We start from the raw sequence: 25,607 nt of genomic DNA, 5'->3' as shown, positions 1-25,607 counted from the left end.
TTTTTTAAACAATGGAGATGATGGGGGCCCAGTGAGATTAGGGCTAGGTCTGGTGTCTGAGGCATGACTTGGAGCGCTGCCCAGGTCATCTGATTCATGGCAAATAATAAATGGCTCCAGCAATGGGTGGGAAAGTGACAAAGTAGAATGCGAATGGAAAATTTGGAGGACCGTTTTAAGATGCAAAGAACAGTCATAAGCATGGACAGCTCAAATGCAGGCAAAGAAAAAGCCAGTTCTGATACCCGGCCAGAAAGTCTCGCAGGAAGAGAAACTGTCATGTCGGCGTCCTTCTCCTGTATTTACACCAAATGCCAGTGGAATACAATTGTGGTTCATTTGCTTAATCCCTCCAGGGCAGAATCTTTCCCAGGTGGTTGGTGATTCACCTGCTTGTGGTTTTCAGGGAGAAATCAGTTTGTAGCCATCTGCTGTGAAGTCAGTTTCTCCTCTTGAAAATTGAGGAGGGGAAAATAAAAGTGGTAATTGTAATACCCACCAATTCCTGAGTGCCCACTGTGTGCCAAGGACTGTGCCACATGTTTCAACAGCCTGCCTCTGATCCTCCCAACGGACTTCACCATAATCATGAGAAAAACAGCTGCACCGAGCCATTAAGTTGTCTAAAGTTAGGGCCAGAGTCCAAGTCTACCTGCACCCCTTGTCCACACCACACCACCACCCAGTGGAGAATGATATGGGATCTGTGAAATGGAAGGTCTTTCTTTGTAAAGTGAATGCATTGGAATTCAGCCATGGATTGGCAGATAGCTGACTTTAAATCACTAGGATTAGCTTCTTCCTGACTCAGCATTCTTTATCCTGTTGCTTTTCTCTTTGCCTTGTATGTGCTCTCAGCCTAGGTGGTTTAAAGTCTGTTTCAAACCATGTAAAACCCAAAGTCAACTCACGTGGGTTATTTACTTTTCTGGTGTTAGGGTCTGAACCAAATACTCTTTGGAGATTTCCATCTGTGGGATCTGGTGGCCCCTTTAGGTGGTTATGTGAAGGGCATGTGTTGTTGGGACCTGGAATACTCTTGGTTGCCTGCCTTTATTCCTGAAACAGGATTTGTTTTGACTTCCTGATTAGAATCTGTATACACAGATGGGAAGATGCCCGTGGAAAGAGTAAAAGGCCAGGCACGTGCTGGGGTGGGAGTTCCACTCCTCAGGTCAGAGGAGCTGGAAGAGGATCTCCAGCTGAGGCAGTCTCTGGATAGGAAATGAAGCGCTCAGGAGGAAGTGCTTGCTTGGGGGTCATCTAACAGAGGAGGAAAAAGAAATCGACATATTTCCTATTAAAAAGAGATTGTTTTGGTTCAAGATCATTGCTTTCTCTATTTTAAATATTTTGAGGTGAACTTTCTAGCAGACCACAGTTACTGCAGTTAATGTTCGTTATCCATAGGAAATAGTGATGAATTTTAAGACATCTGGGGGTTTGGTCATTTCTCCTTTAAACAGAAGTAGTTTTGGAAGTCAGAGGCAATTGTCAACCTAGATAGGACAGCCTACATCTGGCCTAGCCCATGGGCTTATAAAACCCCAGCTCTGGGAGGCCCTGGTGCACAGAGCTGTCAGGCTGACCTTCGGAGCTGTGGAGTAGTAGGGTTCAGACCATCTGTACATCCTCAGCCAGGCGCGGCACTGGCCTTCTGTCTTTCCCTGGGTAACTGAGCTGCCAGCCTCATAGTCTGTTAGTCCAGGTTCCTTTAAACACAGACATATTTGCCTTTGCATGAGCTCAGCACCTGGCAGGCACCCTGCTGCCAGGTTGTGCCCCACCAATATTTGTTCAATGACCAGCTGAATGTCCACAATGCATATTGCTACATTTGTGCCGCCCGTGGTCGTTGTGTGAATCCCTCCTCAGAAGTTGTCTTTGCAGTAGAGGCTAGGAAGTGCCTATAAGTACCTGTAATAGGCCGAAGTCATGGTGCAAGATGAGAAAGGACACGGAGATGGAAGGAGAGCAAGTTAGGGGAGAAAAGGGCACTTGTCAGTGGCGACTCCTCTCTTTGATGGACTAGCCATGAGATGACCTCTTTTGTTGAATCTTCCAGGCCCCAGCTCCCTGGCTGAGTTCTTAATACAGTGAGGATATCTGGAAAACCTAAAAGCATGAAATGTGAAGACTGAGCCTGGCATAAGTAGCAGTCAGGATGAGTTTCTTTCTGGTATTAAATGGCATCCCATAAGGATTACTAATTATGCAAAATCACTTTACATTAAGCCTCCTCAAATTCCACATGTAAGCTGGTTTTCATTTGTAATGTTTCTGTAGGATAGCCTCAAGCCCTGATAGCTCTTCATTCCCTATTATCTGTGGTACATTGCCTCAATTATTTTTGGCTTTCGCAAAGTCCTTTATGCTCTCCTTGTGTTTTTACACGTTGCTATTATTTCAATTATTTTCCCCAGTTTGTAAGTTGAAATGTTCTGAGAATTTGAAAGAATAGTACAGTGAAAACCTGTATGTCTTTCACTTAGAGTCGCCGTTTATTCACATTTTGCCCCATTTGCTCTATTCTTATATAGTCACTCCCCGTATAACATGAAATATGTGTTCCAAAAATCATGAACTAAAAATCATAGGGCTTCTGAGAAAAACTTTGTCAGTGGCACATTTTTCTTTTTTTTTTTAAAGATAGAACCCTACCAAAAACTATAGGACAGTTTTGCATATGATAAATGGTTAAGAAATACATAAATACTCAGTAAACATGGAACTGTACCTTTAAAAGACCTGGTGTTTGTATCTGGAGGTGAGTGCTGAAAGGATTGAGCCTGTGAATTACTATGTGTGGTGGGAGGAGGGTTGTCTGAAATCAGAGGCAAAACTGTGACGCTAGAGGTGCATGGCATGGCTCAGAACGAGGTGACCTGAAGTAGCGGGTCAATGCTTAAGGTGGATGTGTTTTGTAGATTCCGACACGGCTTGATTCAGCTGGGTGTAGTTTTCTACATTCACTTCGTGTTTTTCATGATTGAAATCACGCATAAACAAACGTCAAATTCCCTAATACATCAATTGCTTTGGAACAGATTCAACAAGCATTATAGCAGAACTGATTGACTTTTATTTTTTTGCTAAACTATTTGAAAGTAAGTTGTAGATGTCATGGCATTCATTTCTAAATTCTTCAGTATAGGCTGGGCGTGAATATGTATCCCAATGCCTGTAATAACACTTTGGAAGACCGAGACGGAAGGATTTCTTGAGGCCAGGAGTTCAAGACCACCCTGGGCAACATGGCGAGACTTCGCCTCCACAAAAAATGAAAAAATTAGCCAGGTGTGGTGGCGCATGCCTGTAGTCCCAGCTGTTTGGGAGGTTGAAATGGGAGGATCATTTGAGCCCTGGAGTTAGAGGGTATAGTGAGCTATGATTGGGCCACTGCACTCCAGCCTGGGCAACCCTGTCTCTTAAAAAAAATAAAATACAATACCTCAGTATAAATCTCCTAAGAATAAGGCTGTTTTTCTACATCACCATAGTATCATTGCCACTCTTAGAGTAGTTAATTTAGGTTAATTCATCAATTAGGGTTTTTCCCATAACTAATATATTTTATTTTTAGAGCAACTTTAATTTTACAGAAAAATTGAGCAGAAATTACAGAGTTCCCATATACTATCTCCCCCTCACTGTTACACAAATAATTTCCCTTTATTAACATCTTTCATTAGTGTGGTGTATTTGTTATAATTGATGAACTAATATTGATACGTTATTGTTTATTTAGATCCATAGTTTACATTAAGGTTCACTGTTGTACAGTTCAATGGGTTTTGAAAAATGCAGTGTTACATATCCACCATAACAGTATCATACAGAATAGTTTCACTGCCCTAAAGATCTGTGCTCGACCTATTCGTCCCTCCCTTCCTGTTGATCTTTTTATTGTCTCTGTAATTTTGCCTCTCCCAGAATGTGACATAGTTGAAATCAAACAGTATGTAGCCTTTTCAGACTGGCTTCGCTTACTTAGCGACGTGCATTTAAAGTTCCTCCATGTCTCTTCATGGCTTGAGAGCTCATTTTTCTGTATTGCTAAAGAGTATTTCATTGTGTGGATGTCTCACGTTTTGTTTATCCCTTCACCTGTGAAGGACATTGTGGTGGTTTTCCAGTTTTGGGCCATTGTGAATAAAGCTGCTGTAAACATCTTTGTGCAGGTTTTGTGTGAATGTAAGTTTTCAGCTCATTTGGATAAATACAAAGGTGCATGGTTGCTGGGTCATATGATAATATGTTAGTTTTGTAAGAAACTGCCAAACTGTCTTTCAAAGTGGTTGTGCCTTTTTATATTCCCACCAGCAATGAATTCCTATTGTCCCACATCCTCATCAGCATTTGGTGGTTTTGGTGTTTTGAATGTTAGCCGTTCTGATATGTGTGTCATGCTATCTCATTGTTGTTTTAATTTGCAATTGCCTAATGAGCATATGAAAAAATATTCAACATCATATGTCATTTGCCATCTGTGTATCTTCCTTGATCAGGTGTCAGTTCAGATCTTTTATCCTTTTAAAAAGTTGGATTGTTTTCTTATTGTTGAGTTTTATGAGTTCTTTGTATAATTTAGACAACAGTCCTTTATCAGATATGTGTTTTGCAAATACCTTCTCTCAGTCTGTGGCTTGTCTTTTCACTCCCTTAATAGTGTCTTTCATGGATCAGAAGTTTTACATTTTAATGAAGTCCACTGTATCCATTTTTCCTTCATGAATTGCGCTGTTAGTGTTATATCTGGAAACTCATTGCTAAACCCAAAGTCACCCAGATTTTTCTCATGTGTTATCTTCTAGAAGTTTTATAATTCTGCATTTTACATTTTGGTTTACTATCCATATTTTAAAAAATTATTATTATTTTAGAGACAGGGTCTCACTCTGTTGCCCGGACTGGGATGCAGTGGAGTGAGCATAGCTCCTTGCAGCCTTGAACTTCTGGGCTCAAGTGATCCTCCCACTCCACTCTCCCAAGTAGCTAGGACTACAGGCTCATACCACCATGCCTGGCTATTTTTTTTTTTAATTTTTTGTAGAGACAGGATCTTGCTATGTTACCTAGGCTAGCTGCTTTCCATATTGAATAAATTTTTGTGAAAGGGGTAAAGTAGGTGTCTAGTTTCATATCTTTGCATGTAGATGTCCACTTGTTTCAGCACCATTTATCATAAAGACTATCTTTTCTCCATTGTGTTGCCTTTGTTCCTTTGGCAAAGATTACGTGATTTATTTGTGTAGGTCTGTTTCAAGCCTCTGTATTCTGTTCCATTAATCTATTTGTCTGATATTTCACCAATACCTACTCTCTTGATTAATTTTATAAGAAGCCTTGAAGTTGGGTGCACTGTTCATCTTCTAATTTTATTTTTCTTCAGTATTATGTTGGCTATTTGGGGTCTTTTGCCTTTCCATGTAAGCTTTGGAATTAACTTGTCAATATCCACAGAATAATTTGCTGGGATTTTGATCGGGATTGCATTGAGTCTATAGCATAAGTGAATATGAAATTCCCTTTGCTCAAATTGCTCTCAAGTACATCTGTTGCATTGACACAAATCCAGTAAGTGATAAAAGTAGAACTGACTATATACAGATCTGGATATGCCTTTTTTTCCTGAACCATTTGAAAGTAAGTCACAGATATGATAATATGTGACTCCTAAATGTTTGAGTATAAACCTTCTAAGGATAAGAACATTTTCCTATATAACTATAATATTATTACTATTTCTAGGGTAATTAACACTAATTCATTAGTTTTTTTAAACACATGCATGCCCTTAATAAATCTGTTAATATATAATATATAAATCTGTTAATATATAATAAATATAAGAAGGGAAGAGTGGATATTGAAGGACAGCTTGCATACCTGATATACCTATATTTCTTTTTTTAAAAAAATGCCTTCTATAAAATGAGTATCTTAAGAGACTCCTTTAAAAAATCTTAAGATACTCCTTTAAAAAAGATAATTTGGGGAAACAGTAAGCACTTTACTGATCTCATGGAGATTCACAATACAGAGTGGCATATTAAAGGCTCTGAGAAGTTCTGCAATAGAGGAATGTGTCTAGCTTTGTTTAAGCTAAGATAACGTGACCAAAAAAACAGACATTTCACAAAATTTTGTTTTCTTTTTTGCAGAAGCCCTATTAACATAAGCTTGGGAAATACTACTTTGGGAATCATTGAGAGTGTCTTAGTTTGCAGTTATGCAAACATTCTTAAAGCAATTCTATTCCTAGGGATGTAATAGAAATGTGCATATTGTGATGGTCAAAATTCAATCAAAGAAACAGAAAAACTAGGAGATACATAAAGGAATTTGTTGCAGGGATTTGGTTTTATGCAACTGTGGGAGCTGTTAGACAATCTATATAAGGCTGTTACTTGTGTCTGCTGTTGGAGTTTGAAGTCTACTGGGCAGACAGTTATGAAGGAAGAGAGTAAACCTGTGAAGAAGAAGAGGAGAAGGAGGAGGAAGAGGAAGAATAAGAAGCTGAAACTCATGAAGATAGATGGGAACTTGGATCAGGCTGTTACTGTATCCAGCTTTGGTGATGTGGGTGTCTCCTAAGGAGAAGCTGATGCCCTTTATTATGGAACTAAACACACACCTGGCTTAGGAGTCGGAGAAGCTGAAGGAAGATGAAGGGATGGTGGCTGCAGCATCGTCAGGGCTGGCTGCTGCCCCTCACCACTGTGGTAAGCCTGCAGAGAAGCAGCTACGCAGTGGACCTTCTGCACCGACCTTATAGACGCAAACATAACGTGGCTATTGATTCACTTCCAAATCTCAGCTGGAAGCATACAAAGAAGGGAAATTCTGAGGAGGATAGTTCAGCCTAACCAGGTCAATGCATTACAATGCCACTTTAAGCTATTTCAGCAGATGGCAAATACAGGATTGTTTACAGCAGTGCCCGTTGCTGTAACTTCACATTGGAAGTAACCCGAATGTGCATCACTAGTTAAGCAGGTAAACTGCTACATGCATATGATAGAAGTACTAAATGAACAAACTGTTGCTACACACATCAGCATGGATGACATAAAAGACATAAAAGAATATAAACTATAATTACATTTGCAGAAACTCAGAAGAGGCTAAGCTAATTCATGAGAGAGGGTTAATGACTTGGAGGCTTTATGAGGGAGGGTTCTGATGTACAAATAATGTTCTTTCAGCTTCTTGATCTGGGTGCTACTCACACAAATATGTTTACTTTGGGAAAATCCATTGAGTTGTACTTTGTGCACTTTTCTTTTTTTAAAATTTTAAGTTCCAGGATAAATGTGCAGATGTGCAGGTTTGTTACATAGGTAAACGTGTGCCATGGTGGTTTGCTGCACCTCTCAACCCATCACCTAGGTATTAAGCCCTTCATGCGTTAGCTATTTATTCTGATGCTTTTTCTTCCCCTTCTCCACCGACAGGCCCTGGTATGTGGTGTTCCCCTCCCTGTGTCCACGTGTTCTCACTGTTCAGCTCCCACTTATGAGTGAGAACATGCAGTGTTTGGGTTTCTGTTCCCATGTTAGTTTGCTGAGGATAATGGCTTCCAGCTCCATCCATGTCCCTGCAAAGGACATGATCTTGTTCCGTTTTATGGCTGCATGGTATTCTGTGGTGTGCATACCACGTTTTCTTTATCCAGTCTACCATCGATGGCTGCATAGTATTCTGTGGTGTGTACCACGTTTTCTTTATCCAGTCTACTGTCGATGGCTGCATGGTATTCTGTGGTGTGTACCACGTTTTCTTCAGTCTACCGTCGGTGGCTGCATGGTATTCCGTGGTGTGTACCACGTTTTCTTCATCCAGTCTACCATCGATGGCTGCATAGTATTCTGTGGTGTGTACCACGTTTTCTTTATCCAGTCTGCCGTCGGTGGCTGCATGGTATTGCGTGGTGTGTAACACGTTTTCTTCAGTCTACTGTCGGTGGCTGCATGGTATTCTGTGGTGTGTACCACGTTTTCTTCATCCAGTCTGCCGTCGGTGGGCATTTGGGTTGGTTGCTTGCCTTTGCTATTGTGAATAGTGCTGCAATGAACATCTTGGCACTTTTCTATACTTATGCTATACTTCAATATAACATTTGGGTAAATAAAGTTTTAAGACACTGAGTAGTCATGAGCAGGCTGGGTTGGAGGAAAGAAGCTAAGTTTGAGCTAGCTGAACCCAGTCATGTGTGGCGTGTGGGTAAACAAAGCAGTGAGTATTAGAAGAAGCAGGTTGGTTGAGTATGAGGAGGACAGAGCCTATCGAGGTTCATTGTAGCTCTGTCCCAGACTGTCCGTTTCCTCTGCTGAGCATATACTGCCACTGTGAAGGGTGAGGAGCATGTCCACAGAGGCCCAAGCAGGGGCTGTCATCGCTGCCGTGCATCAGCGGAATCACCGTGTGGCAGGGCAGGGAAGATGGTGATTCTGTAGACCTAGGGTAGCCCCTGGCACCTTTTAAAGCTCGCCGGCTGTCCTGATGCATGCCACAGGGAAAAAATCCACTGGACTGTAGAGGTCATAGAATGGATGGTAGGGGAAAATATAAGAAAGCGTGGGGGAACTTGGTGCTTAAAAAGCTCATCTTATGCCCAAGGTCACCCCTCTTTCTTTCTGAGTGCTTTTTCTTATCTTTGACCCTGACAAACATAACATTGTTCAAAGCTTTCTGTTTTATGAACTCTTAATTCCTTTTTCATGCTTTTCACTTTAGTGAATTGACTCAATGATCGGAATCATTCCTCTTTTGCAAATAAACTATTTGAACATGCCTTGGGCTGCTGAGTGTGGGATTCGACAATGCTCTATGATAACTACCATGTCCTGAGACTAGATTGTATATTCCCTGATGCCCTGAACAATTATCTGAAAGCGTTGTTTGACTGGGATTATTGATGGTTTTTCTAATGCCTAGCAAATTAGGATTTGGAGTGTTAATAACAAGTTTGTTCTGAAATGAAATCTCACAAGTAGCTTAGTGTTTTGCTTTAAACCCTTTTGAATATGCATGAAAACAACAGGGAGTATTCTATAGTATTCTCTCAAGACTCCAGATAACATGCTATTGTGTAGTTCCCTGATTCCCGCAGCCTGAGGCATGCTTGTACTTTTAAATCCTACCTTGGCCTGGGGTGGTGGCTCACGCCTGTAATCCCAACACTTTGGGAGGCTGAGGCAGGTGATTCACCTGAGGCCAGGAGTTGGAGACCAGCCTGGGCAACATGGTGAAACCCCGTCTCTACTAAAAATACAAAAATTAGCTGGGCGTGGTGGCAGATGCCTGTAGTCCCAGCTACTGGGGAGGCTGAGGCGGGAGAATGGTGTGAACCCGGGAGACGGAGCTTGCCGTGAGCCGAGATCATGCCACTGCACTCCAGCCTGGGTGACAGAGCGAGACTCTGTCTCAAAAAAAAAAAAAAAAAAAAAAATTAGCTGGGTGTGGTGGTACGCACCTGTAGTCTCAGCTACTCAGGAGGCTGAGGCAGGAGAATAGCCTTGAACTTGGGAGGTGGAGCTTGTTGTAGTGACCCGAGATTGTGCCATTTCACTCCAGCCTGGGCGACAAAGTGAGACTCCGTCTCAAAAAAAAAAAAAAAAAAAAAAAAAAATCACACCTCATCCTCTGTCCTAACATTGATCCCCCTGCACTATAACTGCTCATCTCCTCTAGATCTCCTCATTTCTGTCCGGAATCTAATCTCACTGAGGTCAGGGACTTTGTATCTCCAGCATCTGGCTCAGGAGAAACCAAATAATTAATGATGAGTGAATGAGTCCCAGAATTCTGGAAGCAAATATCATTGGCCCTTGAAGAAGGACCTCACTTAGAGAGGAGAGAGAGGGAGGGAAACAGAGTTACACTGGTCAAACAGGTAGGAAAAGCACTAAAATAGTATTCTATCATGGAAATCTAGGAAAAAGAGGAGAAACGTTTGAGGAATTAGCAAATCCTAATTTGCTAATAAACTCTCATGAGAATGAGAGTTTAAAAAATGTTTTGGGATTTTTCCCAGTCATTAGTGGCTATAGATAGAATCAAGGTCTCAAGGGATTAAGGAGAGAACACGAGATAAGGAAATGAGGGCGTAAGGTTAAAAAAACATGCAGAGAAGTGAGGCCACAAAAGGCAGATTTGGAAGTGGTTGAGCAGAATGACAGAATCAAAGGCAGCATCCTCCTGAGGGAGGAGAACAGTGTTTGAGGGCGGAGATGGGAGGTTCCTTCAGTGTCCATCTCCGGATCCTCTGGTGTCACCCCTGCCGGTGATGGAGGAGCTGAGCTCTGAGCATCTCGCTGGTCTGTGTCAGGCTGAGTCAGCAGTCGGTTTATTGAGAAGCCATGTGTGCTAAGCCCTGTACTAACCCATTTTCTTTGAATGATGTTGCATCTTCCTTTTCCTACAGGGAACATGGTAGAATGGTGCTTACCTCAAGATATTGACCTCGAAGGTGTTGAGTTCAAGTCTATGGCCAGTGGGTCCCATAAAATCCAATCTGATTTCATGTAAGTACTTCTGAACTGGAGTCTTCTTTGTACCATTCCCCCTGTCTCCACACTTTCCCCAAAGCAGAAGGGTTCTTGTTAGGAGGTCTTCATGTGCTGTGTGTAAATGCCTTGAAAATACATGGATAGTTTTGTGTTGACATCATTTTTCTAGTGAGATGTCTAGCTTTCATCAGGTTCTCAATAGGCTTCATGACCTACAAATCTCAAGAATCCCTTAAGAAGAGGTTCTCTCACTTTCTCAGAAACTACATGGACCTCACTTGAGGTTTGGTTTTAATGAAGGTGCACAGTTTCAGCCCCGTGTGGGTTAACTGAGGACATCTATGTGTTAAACCTTGAAATTCCAGCTTTAAGTCAGGCCATTTTTTAGTCCTGTGTAGTGGCACATTCAGAGAGTTTTGTGAGAAGGAACAATGGAAAGACCTTAAGGGTAATGAAGTGGCTTTAATCTCCTCATGGGGCTGAATTCATGACTGATACAAGTGTGAGAAAGAGGAGAAAATAAAACGGCAGCTCAGTGAAAAACATCAGAGCCTCAGGAAGTGAGGGAAGAATCAACGCGGTTTATGATACGAAAGAGAGTCTTAGTTCCAGAGGAGCCTGAAGAGGAATGTTGGTTCTGCTTCTCCCATGCAAGTCATTAGTTGTGGTGCAGGAGAGAAGACATGTGTCCCATGATCGCGGGCAGCTGAGCAGCAGACTTGCCAGGGACCAACTCCCAGCTCCAGCCAGGTGACCCTTGGCAAGTTCTATAATCTCTTCAAGCCTTGCTCGTCTCGTCGGTGAGGTCAAGTGGCTTGGCCTACTTGTTTCTTTGAGGCTGAGCTTTGTCATTGACAGCCCCGGACACAGTTCATTTGTTTTGTTAAGGATTGCATCTCAAACTTCCTCTCTGATCTTGAGCCACGCTATGTATTTGGTCTCTTCTAGCTATTTCCGAAAGGGGCCCTTCTTCGGCCTGGCCTGCTTTGCCAACATGCCAGTGGAGAGCGAGCTGGAACGTGGCGCGCGGATGAAGTCTGTGGGCATCCTCTCTCCCTCCTACACGCTGCTTTACCGCTACATGCACTTCTTGGAGAACCAGGTTCGGTACGTGGCTTCCGTACATGTGCAGGGAGGCAGCAGGATCCACCAGCTGGTGCATATGGCACGAGCCCTCGGAGACAGCACTTGCGTGCCAGAGCGGCAGATGTCTTTCCAAGAACATCCATGGCGATGTTTCACGCCTCGGGTAGTGTCCTTTCATTTCAGCCAACGTCCTGCATGATGAGTCTTCACTCTATAATGAAAGCCGGGGTATATTCTGCCTTCAGTTTGGATTTAATACTGCCATCACTTTTTAAAATTAAGTCATTTGTTGACAGGTACATGATCTTTGTTTATTCAAAGCCACAATAGTTACCTCCTCGCCCTAAGTTGGCAAAGAAATCCTAAACTTTTAAAAAGCCTACTCTTTTTTTTATTGGGATTCTTACTATGATTGGGATAATAGGAAGAGAACTTAAAAAAAATTTTTTTTTTGGTAGAGACAGGCTCTTACTATATTGCCCAGGCTGGTCTTGAACTCCTGGAGTCAAGTGATCTCTTGCCTCAGCCCACCAAAGAGCTGGGATTATAGGTGTGAGCCAAGTTGCCTGGGATAGGAAGAGAATTTTTAACAGCAAAAAAAATTTTAACATTTTTTTATCATGCAAGTAACCTGATTACATTTCAGATTTCAGATTTTGAGGGGAAAATTTATCCCTAATCCCTGAAGCACTGACAAAATGTTACCACTTCTTTTCTGTGTATGTGTGTACGTTTAAAATACATATTTGAGTATATACAATATGTATATTCTTTTATAGTCTATACTTTTAAAATTTATCACTAAACATTTTTATGCGACATAATTGTGATCTTCAGCTTTGAAAGTGTGAACTTTGTTGTTTGTGGAAAAAACATGTTTATTATTTAAAAATTTATATGAAAGTACAAAGGATTTTTAAAAATCCTCTCAAGTAGTAACACTCACAGATATCCATTGACAATATTCCATGAATGTGATTGTAGAATACAAATATCTTTACAAAAAAGGATTAATATTTTATAGATTTAATTTTCTCAAATAGCAGGCTGTGTTAATGACATACATTAAACATACTTTTACTTATAACTTCAAGTAAATATTTTTTCACAGTAAGATACACTATTCATTGAAATATTCCTCCAAAATTAAGAACAAAGGTTATGAAAAATGTGACAACATGTGACAAAATGTAACAATTGTTTACTGAGAAACAATATATAAACATTAAAATTGATCAGGAATGGTGGCTTACGCCTGTAATCCCAGCACTTTAGGAGGCCAAGGAGGATCAATTTAGGAGGATGAGTTGAAGCCAGGAATTCAAGACCAGCCTGGGCAACAAAGCAAGATTCCAACTCCACAGAAACAAAAAAATTAGCCAGGCATGGTGGTGTGCACCTGTAGTCCTAGCTACTTAGGGGGCTGAGGTGAGACGATGGCTTGAGCCCAGAAGTTCTGAGCTATGATTGTGCCATTGCACTCCAGCCTGAGTAACAGAGCAAGACCCTGTCTAAAACATAAAAGTAAATAAAAAAATAAAAAAATTCTTGAATGGTGGAATTTTACCATCAAACACGTTTGTTTCTTTGAAAGGATCTTGCATGATCAATACTGTTGGCCTGTTCCCTTTATCCTCAGCTGGTTGTACAGTTCTTGAATGCTTTCTTCTTCCCCTCAGGATGCTATAGATATTGTTCTACTGTTATCTGAAATTAGTCCTTTTGGAGAAGTTTCTCCATCCAGATACCTATAGCGTTTATCTTTGTCTGTGCTGTTTCTGAAATTGCCAAATGTTTTGTTTTGTTGTTTGTGTTTGTTTTTGTTTTTTGAGACGGAGTCTTGCTCTGTCACCTGGGCTGGAGTGCAGTGGTGTGATCTTGGCTCACTGCAACCTCTGCCTCCTGGGTTCAAGCGATTCTCCTGCCTCAGCCCACTGAGTAGCTGGGATTACAGGGGCCCGCCACCATGCCTGGCTAATTTTTTTTTTTTTTAAGTAGAGACGGGATTTCATCATGTTGATCAGGCTGATCTCAAACTGCTGACATCGTGATCCGCCCGCCTCAGCCTCCCAAAGCTCTGGGATTACAGGTGTGAGCCACCGTGCCTGGCCTGAACTTGCCAAATGTTTATTAGTTCGTATCAGAATGTTCTGGGATAGTTTGTCCCCTTTGCTCAATAGATAGGTCTTTTATTTTTAATTTTAGGAACTTTTTCTTCTGTAATAAAATATTTAACTTTTGCGTTCTTGTTTTTCCTTCTCTAGGAATGCCTGTCATGCATATATTTTCTCCTCATTGTCTTCCATGTTTGTCATTTCGATGATTATTTTAATAGCTCTTTATTGCTGGAGCTGTCCCATACATTTATTGGTTATTCTCTGTGGCTGAACATGCAGCATGTTTCTATTAATTGTTTATTTTTTTTAGCTGCTCCTCTACCTTTTGGAGCTGTGGAAAATACATTTGCACTTATATCTTTTTCTGTATTCAAAATATTTCCTCAGTTTTTTCTTTTGTGTCTCAGAAGTAATATGAAGTTCTAAAAAAGACCATTTTATTGGGATTTTGACACTTTTAAAACAATATTATTCCTTTTAAAAAGCTAATTTTCCAAGTAGGCAACACAGTCTCATGGTTCAAAATCCAAAAATTTTAAGGTGTTATTATATTAGTTAGGGTCCTGGCTAAAAACAAGAACAGAGGCCCAAAATTACTATGGCCCAATTAAGGTAAAAGATTATTGCTCATGTCATAGCATAGAGGTAAGCAGGTGGTCAAGTTAGGTAGCCTGCTCTGTTCCATACAATTGTTCAGGGACCCATATTCATCTCTTGTTATTCTACCATATCCTAAGAATGGTTTTGTATTGCAAGGTGCCCTTTCCCAAATGTTGAAAGCTGCTCACTGCTATTATGTTTGCATTTCAGCTCATAGGGAAGAGGGAAAGACTAGAATTTGCATATCTCACTTCTCATATTCCATTGTCAAGTTCTCAATCACAGAGACACACCCAACAGCAAAGCAGACTGGGAAGCATCACTATTAGGTGGGTGACCCTGTGACCAGTTAGAACTCTGGGGCATTGGTTACAGACAGGAAGAGGGAAGGCTTGACTTTGAGAAGTCAACAGCTTCTGCCTCAGTTTGCCCCTCTGGCCACTCAGGTATACATGTGTACTCTTCTTCCCACTTGTAAAGGCCATTCCTCCCACCCCAAAGGAGACGTCATAGAGTCTCATTCAGTTCATGCTCCCAGTCTAAAATCTAGGATTTCTCTGTGGTGTGCAGTAGTTCTTTACATTAGGCCAGGGCATGGTTCTTCTTACCCTGAAAACTTATGAAAGAATAGACAAGTCCCTCTACTCCCTACCTCCCAAATGCAATAAAGGAGGTGAAGTAGGAACCACCATACAAACTCCTGTTTGGAAAAGGGAAGAATGAGAAATACGGATGGTCACTAGTTCATAACAACAGTGAAATTCTGCTGAGCAGGAATTGCAGAGTCAGTATGCTGTTGGTTCAACTTTGGTTCTGTTGTGTAGAATCCCCTGTCCATTTTCCTCCATGATACTTGGCTTTGTCTTCTAGAAGATTCTTTCTTCATTTTCCTCCATAACCTCATCTGCAGTGGGCATTGGAGAACATGCCCTTCTTGAGGCTGTACAGCTTTAGAACACCTTTCCTGCTGGTATATAGATTTTGGGGTCAAGAAGTCATAGGCTTTTATAAGCCAAGCATGTGACAATACATGTCCCTCAAAAACTAAATTGACTTCTGGTTTGCTTCCAGTCAGTTCCAGGTAACAGTATCCATGGCCAAAGATCTTCTTTGGGTCATGGATTTTAATTAGCAGACTGAATTATAGTTACTGGCCTCTCGTTTTGGCTGATCCCTTTCTCCCTCATTTTCATAATGACTTCCTTAAGGTGATTCCCTAAATCTGATCTTTGTAAATAAGCTGACTCCCTTGTCTGCCCAAGAATACTAAATTGCAGACGTTCATAGATGCCCTGAGAGAGACTCCTGTCTCCTGCTTTTGGGGTACAGTAGCATTGACTTTTCCAGCCCTATGGGGTCCCAAATTGTTGAAATCTCAATGGATTTATATTGCCAAATTTAGAACACATGACCCTTAGTAGGCTGTATTTTATTCCGTTTTTCCTTGCAAACCAGCCAGTTCTTCCTTGTTTTTATCTTACTCTTGTAGTAGCTCACTAAAAGCATATAAGGGGCAGTCAGCACACATTCTATTTCCAACTGCTTCCCCTTAAAGCTACAAATTCAGAGGACACAGGGTCTCAAGTTATTGAAGTTTTAGCAGATGTTTTGCTACAAGTGTAACAAGGGTTGCCAGCTTTCTAGTCTGCAGTATCTATTTTCTCACCACCCTCCCCTTCCAGCAACAAAGCCAGTGTCTCAGTATGGTTTTTGATACTGTAGTAACTCATTTCCAGGTATCATTTTTGGCTTTTAGAGTATAGGCTGCGTTGCTATAATGAAGAAGAGACCCCCAATACTGTGACACAGTAAGATAGAATTATAGCTTTTCCAGCATGGCAGTTGTAGTAGTTCATTGTGGGTAGGTGGTTCTGTTCCACTGGTCATTCTTGGACCCGAGTCATTCAGTCTTACATTATGTCATTTTCTAGAGTGTTGTCTTATCCACATGGTAGAAGCTGTCTCCCCATTACATTGTCGTTTTCCAGCCTATAGGAAGAGGGAAAGACCTTGGCTCCATGGAATGTGAGCAGAGGTGGTATGTTCAACTTCCGGGATCTGGAACTTCCGGGATCTGGAACTTCCGGGATCTGGAAGTTGAACATACCACCTCTGCTCACATTCCATTGACCAGTTCTTGGTTACTAGGCACACATAAGTAGCAAGGGAATCTGGGAAATGTGGCCTTTAGCTGGGCATCCATGTATCCATCTAAAATTTGGAAGGTTCTGTTACTAAAAGAAGAAGAGTGTGGCAGACTGCCACTCACCCAGTTCCCGTATCCGTCCAAATCTCGGTAATCATAATTCATTTCTCATGTATTATCTCAAAGTGTGTGTATGTATATATACAAATATGTATATTCATACTGTCTCCCTTTTCTTGCAAAAGATAGCATGTTATTCGTGTTGTTTTGCACCTAGCCTTTTTCATTCAACAGTATGAAAGATCTCATCAGTACGTTGAGAGTTTCTTCCTTGTTTTCAGCTGTGTCATATGCCATGTATAGAATAATAGCATTTATCAAGTTCATTATTGATAGACATTTGGTTGTTTCCAGTCCATTTCCTGCTACAAATGATACTGCATTGAATATCATGCATTTCACACATGAGGGGTATATTTGTATATTAAATTTTCAGAAATGAAATTGATGGCTTAAAGGATATATGTGTATGTCATCTTAATAGATCCTGCCAAATTGCTTCCCATAGAGGTTGTGCCATTTGCATGCCCAGTAGTAATGCAAGGGAATGTCTGTTTCATCACAACATTGCCAACACAAAAATGAAAGTTTGGGAGTTTGGACATTCTAACCTGATGGAAGAAATAACTGTACATCAGTATAGTTTTAATTTTTATTTTTCTTATAAGTGAGGTTGAGCACCTTTATGTATGTTTGAGTCATTTGTATTTCTTTTTCTGTGAACCATTTCTAGCCTTTGCTATATTTTGTTTAGCTTTTCTTAATTTTTTTTTTTTTTTTTTTTTTGAGATGGAGTTTGGCTCTTGTTGCCCAGGCTGGAGTGCAATGGTGTGATCTCGGCTCACCACAACATCCACCTCCCGGGTTCAAGCGATTCTCCTGCCTCGGCCTCCCGAGTAGCTGGGATTGCAGGCGTGTGCCACCACGCCTGGCAAATTCTGTATTTTTAGTAGAGATAGGGTTTCTCCATGTTGGTCAGGGTGGTCTCTTAACTCCCAGCCTCATGTGATCTACCCACCTCGGCCTCCCAAAGTGCTGGGATTACAGGCATGAACCACCGCACCCGGCCTTTTCTTATTAATTTCTAGGAGTTTGCACGATAGGGAAATTTTTTCTTTGTTATATAAATTGAAAACTTATATAACACTTTGTCATTTGTCTTTTAACATTACCTTCTTGTCATATAGGTGTTTTTCTTTGAATTCATTCATCTTTTTATGGCTTCTAGATTTTGAGTCTTAGCTAGAAAAGTTTTACAGCTGGGTGATTAAAGAGGGCTATAGGTAACAGAAGAGACTTATATGACAGAGTATGAGGAAAAGAAGGAAGCACAGTTAGATAAGCTCAAGTCTAGGTTAGGATAATACTTGAATACAGCAGCAGCTTTTACATGAATTCACTAGTCTTCATTTCTGCAGCACTTAATCTGTGTTTTGTATTTCTTCTGACTTCCAGTGTTCCAAACCTATTTACTTGTATTTCATCTACAATTTTTGCCCTCAGTATCTCTAAAGAGTCTTTTTAACGATTATTTCTTATGAATCAGAAGATATTGGAGAACTATTTCATAATTTTAAAAATTAAATTAGAAAAGGCAAGAGGGACTGTTATTGAAGAAACGGACCCATGACTCATAACCACATTTTACCTTGCTCAGGTCTCGATTCAAACCAACTGTGAAATAGCGTTTGGGGGACAGTGGCTATATTTTGAATGTGGACTGGATATTTATATTAAGGCATTATTATTAGGTGAGATAATGGCATGGCGATTATGTGTTAGTTATTTAAACAGATTTTATCAGTTAGAGATGCCTTACAAAGCATTTATCAACGAAATGTTATGAGGTGGGATTTTCTTTAAGACATTCTAGGAAAAAAGTGGTGATGGTAAGGTATAGGGTATAGATATAACCATATGGATCAAATATTATTGAAGCTAGGTGATAAATACATCCGGAGGTGGAGGTTGCAGTGAGCTGAGATCGCGCCACTGCACTCCAGCCTGGGCAACAGAGCGAGACTCCGTCTCTAAAAGGGAAAGGAAAAAAAAAAGGATTATTGAGGTCATTTAGTATGTAAATTTTGTAACTTGGTATATTAACCTTTCCGATGTATCATGAATTATAGTCCTCAATATTATTGTGGTTTCACAGCATTTCAATATATAGATACATCACAATTTATTTAACTGTTTCACTGTTATTGGGGTTTTAGGGTGTTCCTTATTTTTTTCACCACCGTGCACATCAGCATCCTTATGAGTAAATGACTGTTCACATCCAGAAATAGTTCTTTAGGCCACAATCCGAGAAGGGGAATCATTGGATCAGAGGCTATATACAATGTACAATTTAATACAAGCTGTAAGTTACGCTTCAGAAGGTGGTGCCATTGTATCCCTGCACCAGCAGTAATAAATGGGGGTGCTTATTTTTCTGCATTTGCAAAGCCAGGAACTAGGAGGCGATTTGTTCAGACAGATATATACATATATATACACACACACATACACACATATACACACATATATACACATATGTAAATACACACACACACACATATATATATATATATACTTTTTTTTTGAGACAGTCTTGCTCTGTCACCCAGGCTGGATGCAATGGTGTGATCTTGGTTCACTGCAACCTTCACCTCCTGGGTTCAAGCAATTCTTGTGCCTCAACTCCCTAGTAGCTGGGATTTTTAGTAGAGACGGGTTTCACCATGTTGGCCAGGCTGGTCCGGAACTTCCGGCCCCAAGCGATCCGCCCACCTCACCCTCCCAAAGTGCTGGGATTATAGGCATGAGCCACCACGCCCGGCCTGTTCAGACCAATACTTAACACACCAGAGTGATGAAGTGTAATTGTTGCACGAGGCATCTCTGATTCTGATTGTGGATGAATTATTGCCCGTGTGGTAGGGACAGGCAGGGTCAGTTGCATTGGGCATCTGCATGGCCACATATGGCTGTGTTTTATCAGTGAAGGAGCTGTGGGCTTAAGGAGAATCCCAGTGTCTCTGGCCCAGCAGCCTATGGCTTCAGATTAATAATATATATTGAGCCAGTTGTTCTCTAGTTTTTACAGTGTCACGGCTCTTGGATGGGTTCCATGGGTGGTTTGGCATACATTTCAGTGTGGTGGTTTCTCAATTTCTGCATTCTTATAGGTAAGTTCACCAGGAAGGGCTCCTTTGACATCATCTTTGAAGACTAACTTATCCAGCACTCTGAGCCTTGTTTCAGTACTTTTCGGTCTTTCTTGATATTGTGGTTTGACAGTCTTGTTTGTTGCAAAATCTGTAGTGTGTTTAAGTTTTGGGGCTTTCATACAACAGTTGCTTGACATTCATCCAGGAACTGCCAATTTTCGTTTTTGTCTGTTCAGATTCCATATTATTGCCTTGTTCTGTCCCATCAGTCAGTAATATCTGAGGCAGTCAAAGGACAGAATCCTCATATTAGTTCTTTGTCTAAAGGATTCTAACTTTTGTACCGAACTTTTCTTTAGAATCATGATTCAAGTATACAGTTTAATGTAGTCAAACAGAAAAGGCAATTGAGCAGCAAATCAGCAAACAATAAACATAGAAAATGAAAAAATATTACCTTGACACAGCCCCCTTTAACACAGAAAATATAGTAGTAGCAAAAACATAATGAAATGATTCTCAGTATTTTTAGGGAAATTTGATCCTAATGAAACACCTTTGAATGAAAAAATATAAATTACCCCTGACACAGCCCCCTTTAACACAGAAAATATAGTATTAAAATATAATAAAATATTCTCAGTGTTCTTTTTAGGGAAATTCCATCCTAATAAAAACACCTTTGAACATAATTGCCTTTGTGTGATTTTTCTGTGAATCAAACTTTGATCAGTTTGACCAACTTCCCTAAAAAGTGTCTGAAATTGCCATCTTCTCAGAATAGTCAGACACAGCTTAGACCATGGGTTTCCTGTCTAGCTCATGAACATTTGTAAAAGTGAACTAAATGATTATAAGCACCCTCCTCCCAACGAGTTATTTGTTACAGGAGGACTGCCTCCTTGTCAAAACTTAAAATGTATAGGGGCCCTGAAATTGGAGCTATCATCCATCTTACATTAGTAATCATTATATGAATATAGTGATGAGTTTTTTCCTTTTTAAAATATAAATTTGTCTGAAGGTCTGTTGTCATCACTTTGACATAAGAGCTGTCAGTCAGTCTGGAGTGGAGATGGTTGGAGAATGGAAGGCTATAGTTGGTTGATGAAATCTTGGCTCTGAACAGTTTGTGTCATAGTTTGGGGTAAGCCACTGTGGCAGTTTGCAGAGGCAGTGTGGCAGCGGGGAGTGCCTGTTTTTAATCACTGCTGTTCCAGGGCCAACCATAATTAGGGATGTTTCCCTTGCTCAGTGAAGCCGTATTTTGCTTTTTGTTCATTGATTGATGGAAATTGTAGGACACTGAGAAAATAACGATGGGCTAAGAGGGTTTTGGTGCCTTTTATTCCTCCCTCAATTAGGGCTTTTCCGGGCCTGCATAACAAAGTGCCAAAAACTGGGTGGCTTACAACAGCAGAAACATACTGTCTCACAGTTCTAGAGGCTGGAAGTCCAAAGTCAAGGTCTCAGCAGTGTGAGTTCCCTTTGGGGCTATGAGGGAGAATCCGTTCCAGGCCTCTCCCCTAGCTGCTGGTGGACGCTGGCAATCTTTGGGGTTCCTTGGCTTGTAGATGTATCATCCCAGTCTCTTGTCTTCATGTTCACCTGCTGTTCACTGTATGTGTGTGTCTCTGTGTCCAAAAGTCCCCTTTCTATAAGGACAGCATTCATACTGGACCAGGGCCGGCTCCAGTGACTTCATTGTAGCTCGATTACCTATGTAAAGATGCTATCCAAATAAGTTCCCATTCTGAGCGAGGTGCTGGGGCCCCATCTTTTTTGTGGGGACAAAATTCAACCTATAACAGCCCCATTAAACATAGTGACAAACAGTCCTCACAGTGCTCCTGAGCTCCACTGGGGGGCAGGATTCTCCACTGTCCAAATGGCCCAGGGTGCTGCCTTCTGGGTTCTGGGGTCTGGGGTCAGCCAGCAGGGCCAGCCACAGCCAGGCTCTGCGACCCAAGCCAGTGGGGCGGGCAGAGAAGAGATTCTGATGCTTTTTATTTCTTTATTATTATACTTAATGCAGAAATTATGAGCCCTGGTGATATCCAATAATAATTGTTTTCCCTTATTTGAGACATTGGAGGTAAGCTTCTCCGTATTCTTCCATAACCACAAAGCAAGCAGGCAAGCGTGAGTTCTCTAAACAAAGAGCGGCTTTAAGCAGGGAATTTTAGGCTTCCAAGCTGGCCCCTTCTCACAGGAAGCGGCCATTCTCTGGGAAGTGGCACCCAGTGTGCGGCGTACCTTGCTCAAGAACAATAGACATTAGTCATAGTCTGTTAATTCTGTCTGTTTCCCATGAGAAAAAGAATGTGTTCCATGGTGCTGTCAGGGAGTTTCAGGCCCATGTTTGAACTTTTCCTCAGGATCTTCCGTAGCATCAAAGGAGGTGACCTAAGCAGCCTCCAAATGGGGATCTTTGGAGTATGTCAGGGCCTTTGCCCCTGAGTGTTACAGCCCTTGAGGTGGGTGGGGGGTAGGAGTGGTAGCAGAGCTGTGACCAGGGCTGTTCTCACTGTGTGTGTGTGTGTGTGTGTGTGTGTGTTCGTGTGTGTGTATGCATGTATGCGTGTATGCATGTGTGTGTTTTTCTGCAGGCACCAGCTGGAGATGCCAGGACATTACTCTCATCTGGCCGCCTTCTATGAGGACAAAAAGGGGGTGCTCCATGCTGGTCCTGGCAGAGGCAGCAGCCTGCCCCCGGTCTACTGGCTGCCTTCCATCCACCGATACATGTACCCTGAGATGAAGGTGAGGTTAGCCCTGCTTTTCTTACACGATACTGGATCTGTATCTGGGAATAGTAGCTGTTGATTAATTTTTAATGAATAAAAAATTTTGTCTTTGGATCATACAAAATATCTACTTTTGATACAGTAGAGTTGCAACATAAGCATTTGGTTTGTTTAAAACATAAAGCAAGTTATCTTAAACAATATGCTTTCTAGACACTTCTGTAATCATAGTATAAAGGCGTGATAGGCCAGTCGTGAAAAGACGGATTTACTTCTGTTGATTGCTTCTGATATTTTAACACCAGACATTTGAACTAAAGATGAAGAGTTCGATGAATAAGTATGACATTTCTTAGTGAATATGCTTTTGACGTTACTTCATTTTGTATTTGTTTCTGAAGTACTTTGGCTTTGGTACTAGAATATGCCTATTTACAGTTAGCAAAACACCCAGCGAAGCGTTAGGTGTTGGAAGGGTGCAAATATGACTAAGAACATGAATCTCCTCTTTCTCTTTCTTCTCTGTCCCCTGCGGTTGGCCACAGGATGTTTCCATGGAAACCTAGGGCTCCCCTGGTAGAGAAATTATGCCAAGAGTCCAAGGGAGAACTCTGGGAAAGATGTCTTAGGAGAGGATGCGGTCCCTGAGTATTTGGCTAGGTGGAGAGTGAGGATTGCTGATTCCAGAACCAGGAAAGGTGTGAGCAGCAGTGAGAACCATGGTCTGTCACTCTCTTAGCACCTTCTGGGAGTTACGCATTGTGCCAGCTATTTATCTATACCTGTTGCAGCATTCTCTAAAATAAAAGTAAATGTTTTTTTAATCCTTGTTTTCCAGTGAAAGCAACCGGAGCTTATAAAGGGCTAGTGACTGCTTTAGGTCTTATAGCTAATAGGAGTTAGAGCCAAGTTTTAAACAGAGGTCTAGTGCTACAGCCAGTGCATGTGTCCTGCCCCACTTTATTGTCTTTGCAGAGATGGGGACACGGAAAAATGCAAGACAAGTTCATGGGACATGAGCAAACTAGTTTGGCTGGGATTAAGTCAGCCGGCATGAGGGAAGTGATTGGAGAACTAGGTTCTGAAATTAGATTGTAGAGAGCCTTAAATAGTAGACCTTGGAACTTGAATCCTAATAAGTACCAAGTAGGGACTTACTGGGAAAAGAGACCATGCTAGGTATTTCAAACTAATTTAATACAGAAAATCAGTAATATAGGAGTTGGAAGGCTGAAGGAGTAGAAAAGGAATAGGTAACCAATATATTAGTAATCATAGACAATAGCCTGACTAACGCCCTATATTAGTCATCTATTGCTGTGGAACAAATTATCCCCAAATTAATGTTTTAAAACAGTACATATTTATTATTTCACAGCTTCTGTAAGTCAGGAATCCCAGCATGGCTTAACCAGATTCTCTATGTCATGATCTCTCATGAGATGGTATCAGCCAGGGTTAGGGGATCATCTGAAAGTTTGACTGGGGAGGTGTCCACCTCTAAGATCATGTGGGTGTTGGCAGGATTGAATTTCTTGAGGACTGTTTTGAACTGAAGGCCTCAGTACCTTGCTAGCTGTTAGTTGGGGGCTCCCCTCAGTTCTTAGCCATGTGGGTCTCTCCACTATGCGAGGTTGCTTTATCTAAGCCAGTAAGAGAGTGTACTAGCAGGATGGAAGTCAGAGCCCTTTGTAACCTAATCATGGAAGTGACAGCCCTGCAATGTCACCATATTTTCTTAGAAGCAAATTAAGAGGACGAGGGGATCGCATAAGGCTGTAAATACCAAGAGGTGGGTATCACTGGGGACTATCTTAGAGGCTGCCTTCTACCCTCCCCTAGGGCTGGGGTAACAAAGCAAGAGAAGCAGAATGATCAAAACCATGGGAGCCTGCAGGAGGGGTCCCTACACAGCCAGTACTCAGATCACTGAGGGAGGCATTGCACATCTATGCTGGGACCTCTCAGGAGGTGTGGCTGCACCTGTGCTGTGCATGCTGAGGAAAGCTGGAGACTGGAGTCGTGGGTGTCTTCTGCTGCTGGAGAAATACTAGCTGGAGCAAGAAGCTGAAGAGATTTCCTTCTGCCTTTCAATCCACAATCCTTGCTCTCCATTGAAGAACTCTAACAGGAAGCCAATTGGCGTGTGAGTTTAGGAATTGTCCTTTACAGGTTTCCCAAGCCCATGGTATAGGCTGAGAGACAATCATTAAGAAATGGTCAGAGGGCCATTGGAGGTACTCTGGGCTTGCACTGACCTGAGTCCTGTTCTCTTTCTGTCTGCTCATAACTGAGACCCATTTTTTCCTTCAGAGTCAAATTTCTGTTGGAATTATCTCCAAATCTACAGGGAGGTGACCTGCATGTGACCTAAATGTACTCATATTCCTCCCCATAAGAGTCCAGAGATGAGGGACTAAGGGAGAAAAAAGAAAACTGCCCATGCTTTTGAGGACAGCTCATTAACATAACTGTTAGACCCTAGGAGATGCAGGGAAGAGGGTACTGTCATGGTTGCAGATACAAATGTGGAGTGTCGTCTTTTTACAAAACAGTATGTCAGCACATCAAAATAAAAAACATGGCCAGGCATGGTGGCGCACACCTGTAATCCCAGCACTTACGGAGGCCAAGGCAGGCGGCTCACTTGAGGTCAAGAGTTCGAGACCAGCCTGGCCAACATGGTGAAATCCTGTCTGTACTAAAAATACAAAAATTAGCCAGGCTTGGTGGTGGGCACCTGTAATCCCACATACTCGGGAGGCTGAGGCAGGAGAATTGTTTGAACCTGGGAGGCAGAAGTTGCAGTGAGCCAACATCGCACCACTGTACTCCAGCCTGGACGCCAAAGTGAAACTTCTCTAAATAAATAAACAAATAAATAAAACATACGTGGCTTTTGTTTCAGCAACTTTACTCCTCAGGATCTATCTACCAGAATGATGTATGTGTAACAATATTTAATTCAACATTGTTCGCAGTGGTAGAAAACTAGAAGGCATGTGTATTGAAAGCCGTGGTGAATAGTGAATTCGAGCATAAGAAGATGACATGGAAGGACCACCAGATCTCATTTGTGTGAGAATAGCAAGGTGCAGAAAACTCATCATCCCTTGGTATCTGCAGGGCCTTGGTTCTAGGCGACCTGCCTCAGATACCCAAATCTGCAGATGCTGAAGTCC

The 25,607-nt window shown here is 41.6% G+C and overlaps 1 protein-coding gene across 3 annotated transcripts in view; it reads left to right on the top strand.

Moving 5' to 3' along the window:
- Positions 1-25,607, top strand: part of DENND11 (DENN domain containing 11) — an 88,546-nt gene that overhangs the window by 46,091 nt on the left and 16,848 nt on the right. For all 3 annotated transcript variants that reach the window (XM_007983184.3, XM_037991178.2, XM_007983182.3), the window contains exons 2-4: positions 10,430-10,529; positions 11,463-11,621; positions 22,288-22,441. In XM_007983184.3, coding sequence (XP_007981375.3) covers positions 10,430-10,529; positions 11,463-11,621; positions 22,288-22,441 — 413 coding nt within the window. The remainder of the gene's footprint in view (positions 1-10,429; positions 10,530-11,462; positions 11,622-22,287; positions 22,442-25,607) is intronic.

The sequence above is a fragment of the Chlorocebus sabaeus genome, chromosome 21, assembly GCF_047675955.1.
Source record: "Chlorocebus sabaeus isolate Y175 chromosome 21, mChlSab1.0.hap1, whole genome shotgun sequence".
Classification (NCBI taxonomy): domain Eukaryota; kingdom Metazoa; phylum Chordata; class Mammalia; order Primates; family Cercopithecidae; genus Chlorocebus; species Chlorocebus sabaeus.
This window is presented reverse-complemented; position numbering and strand designations above follow the sequence as displayed.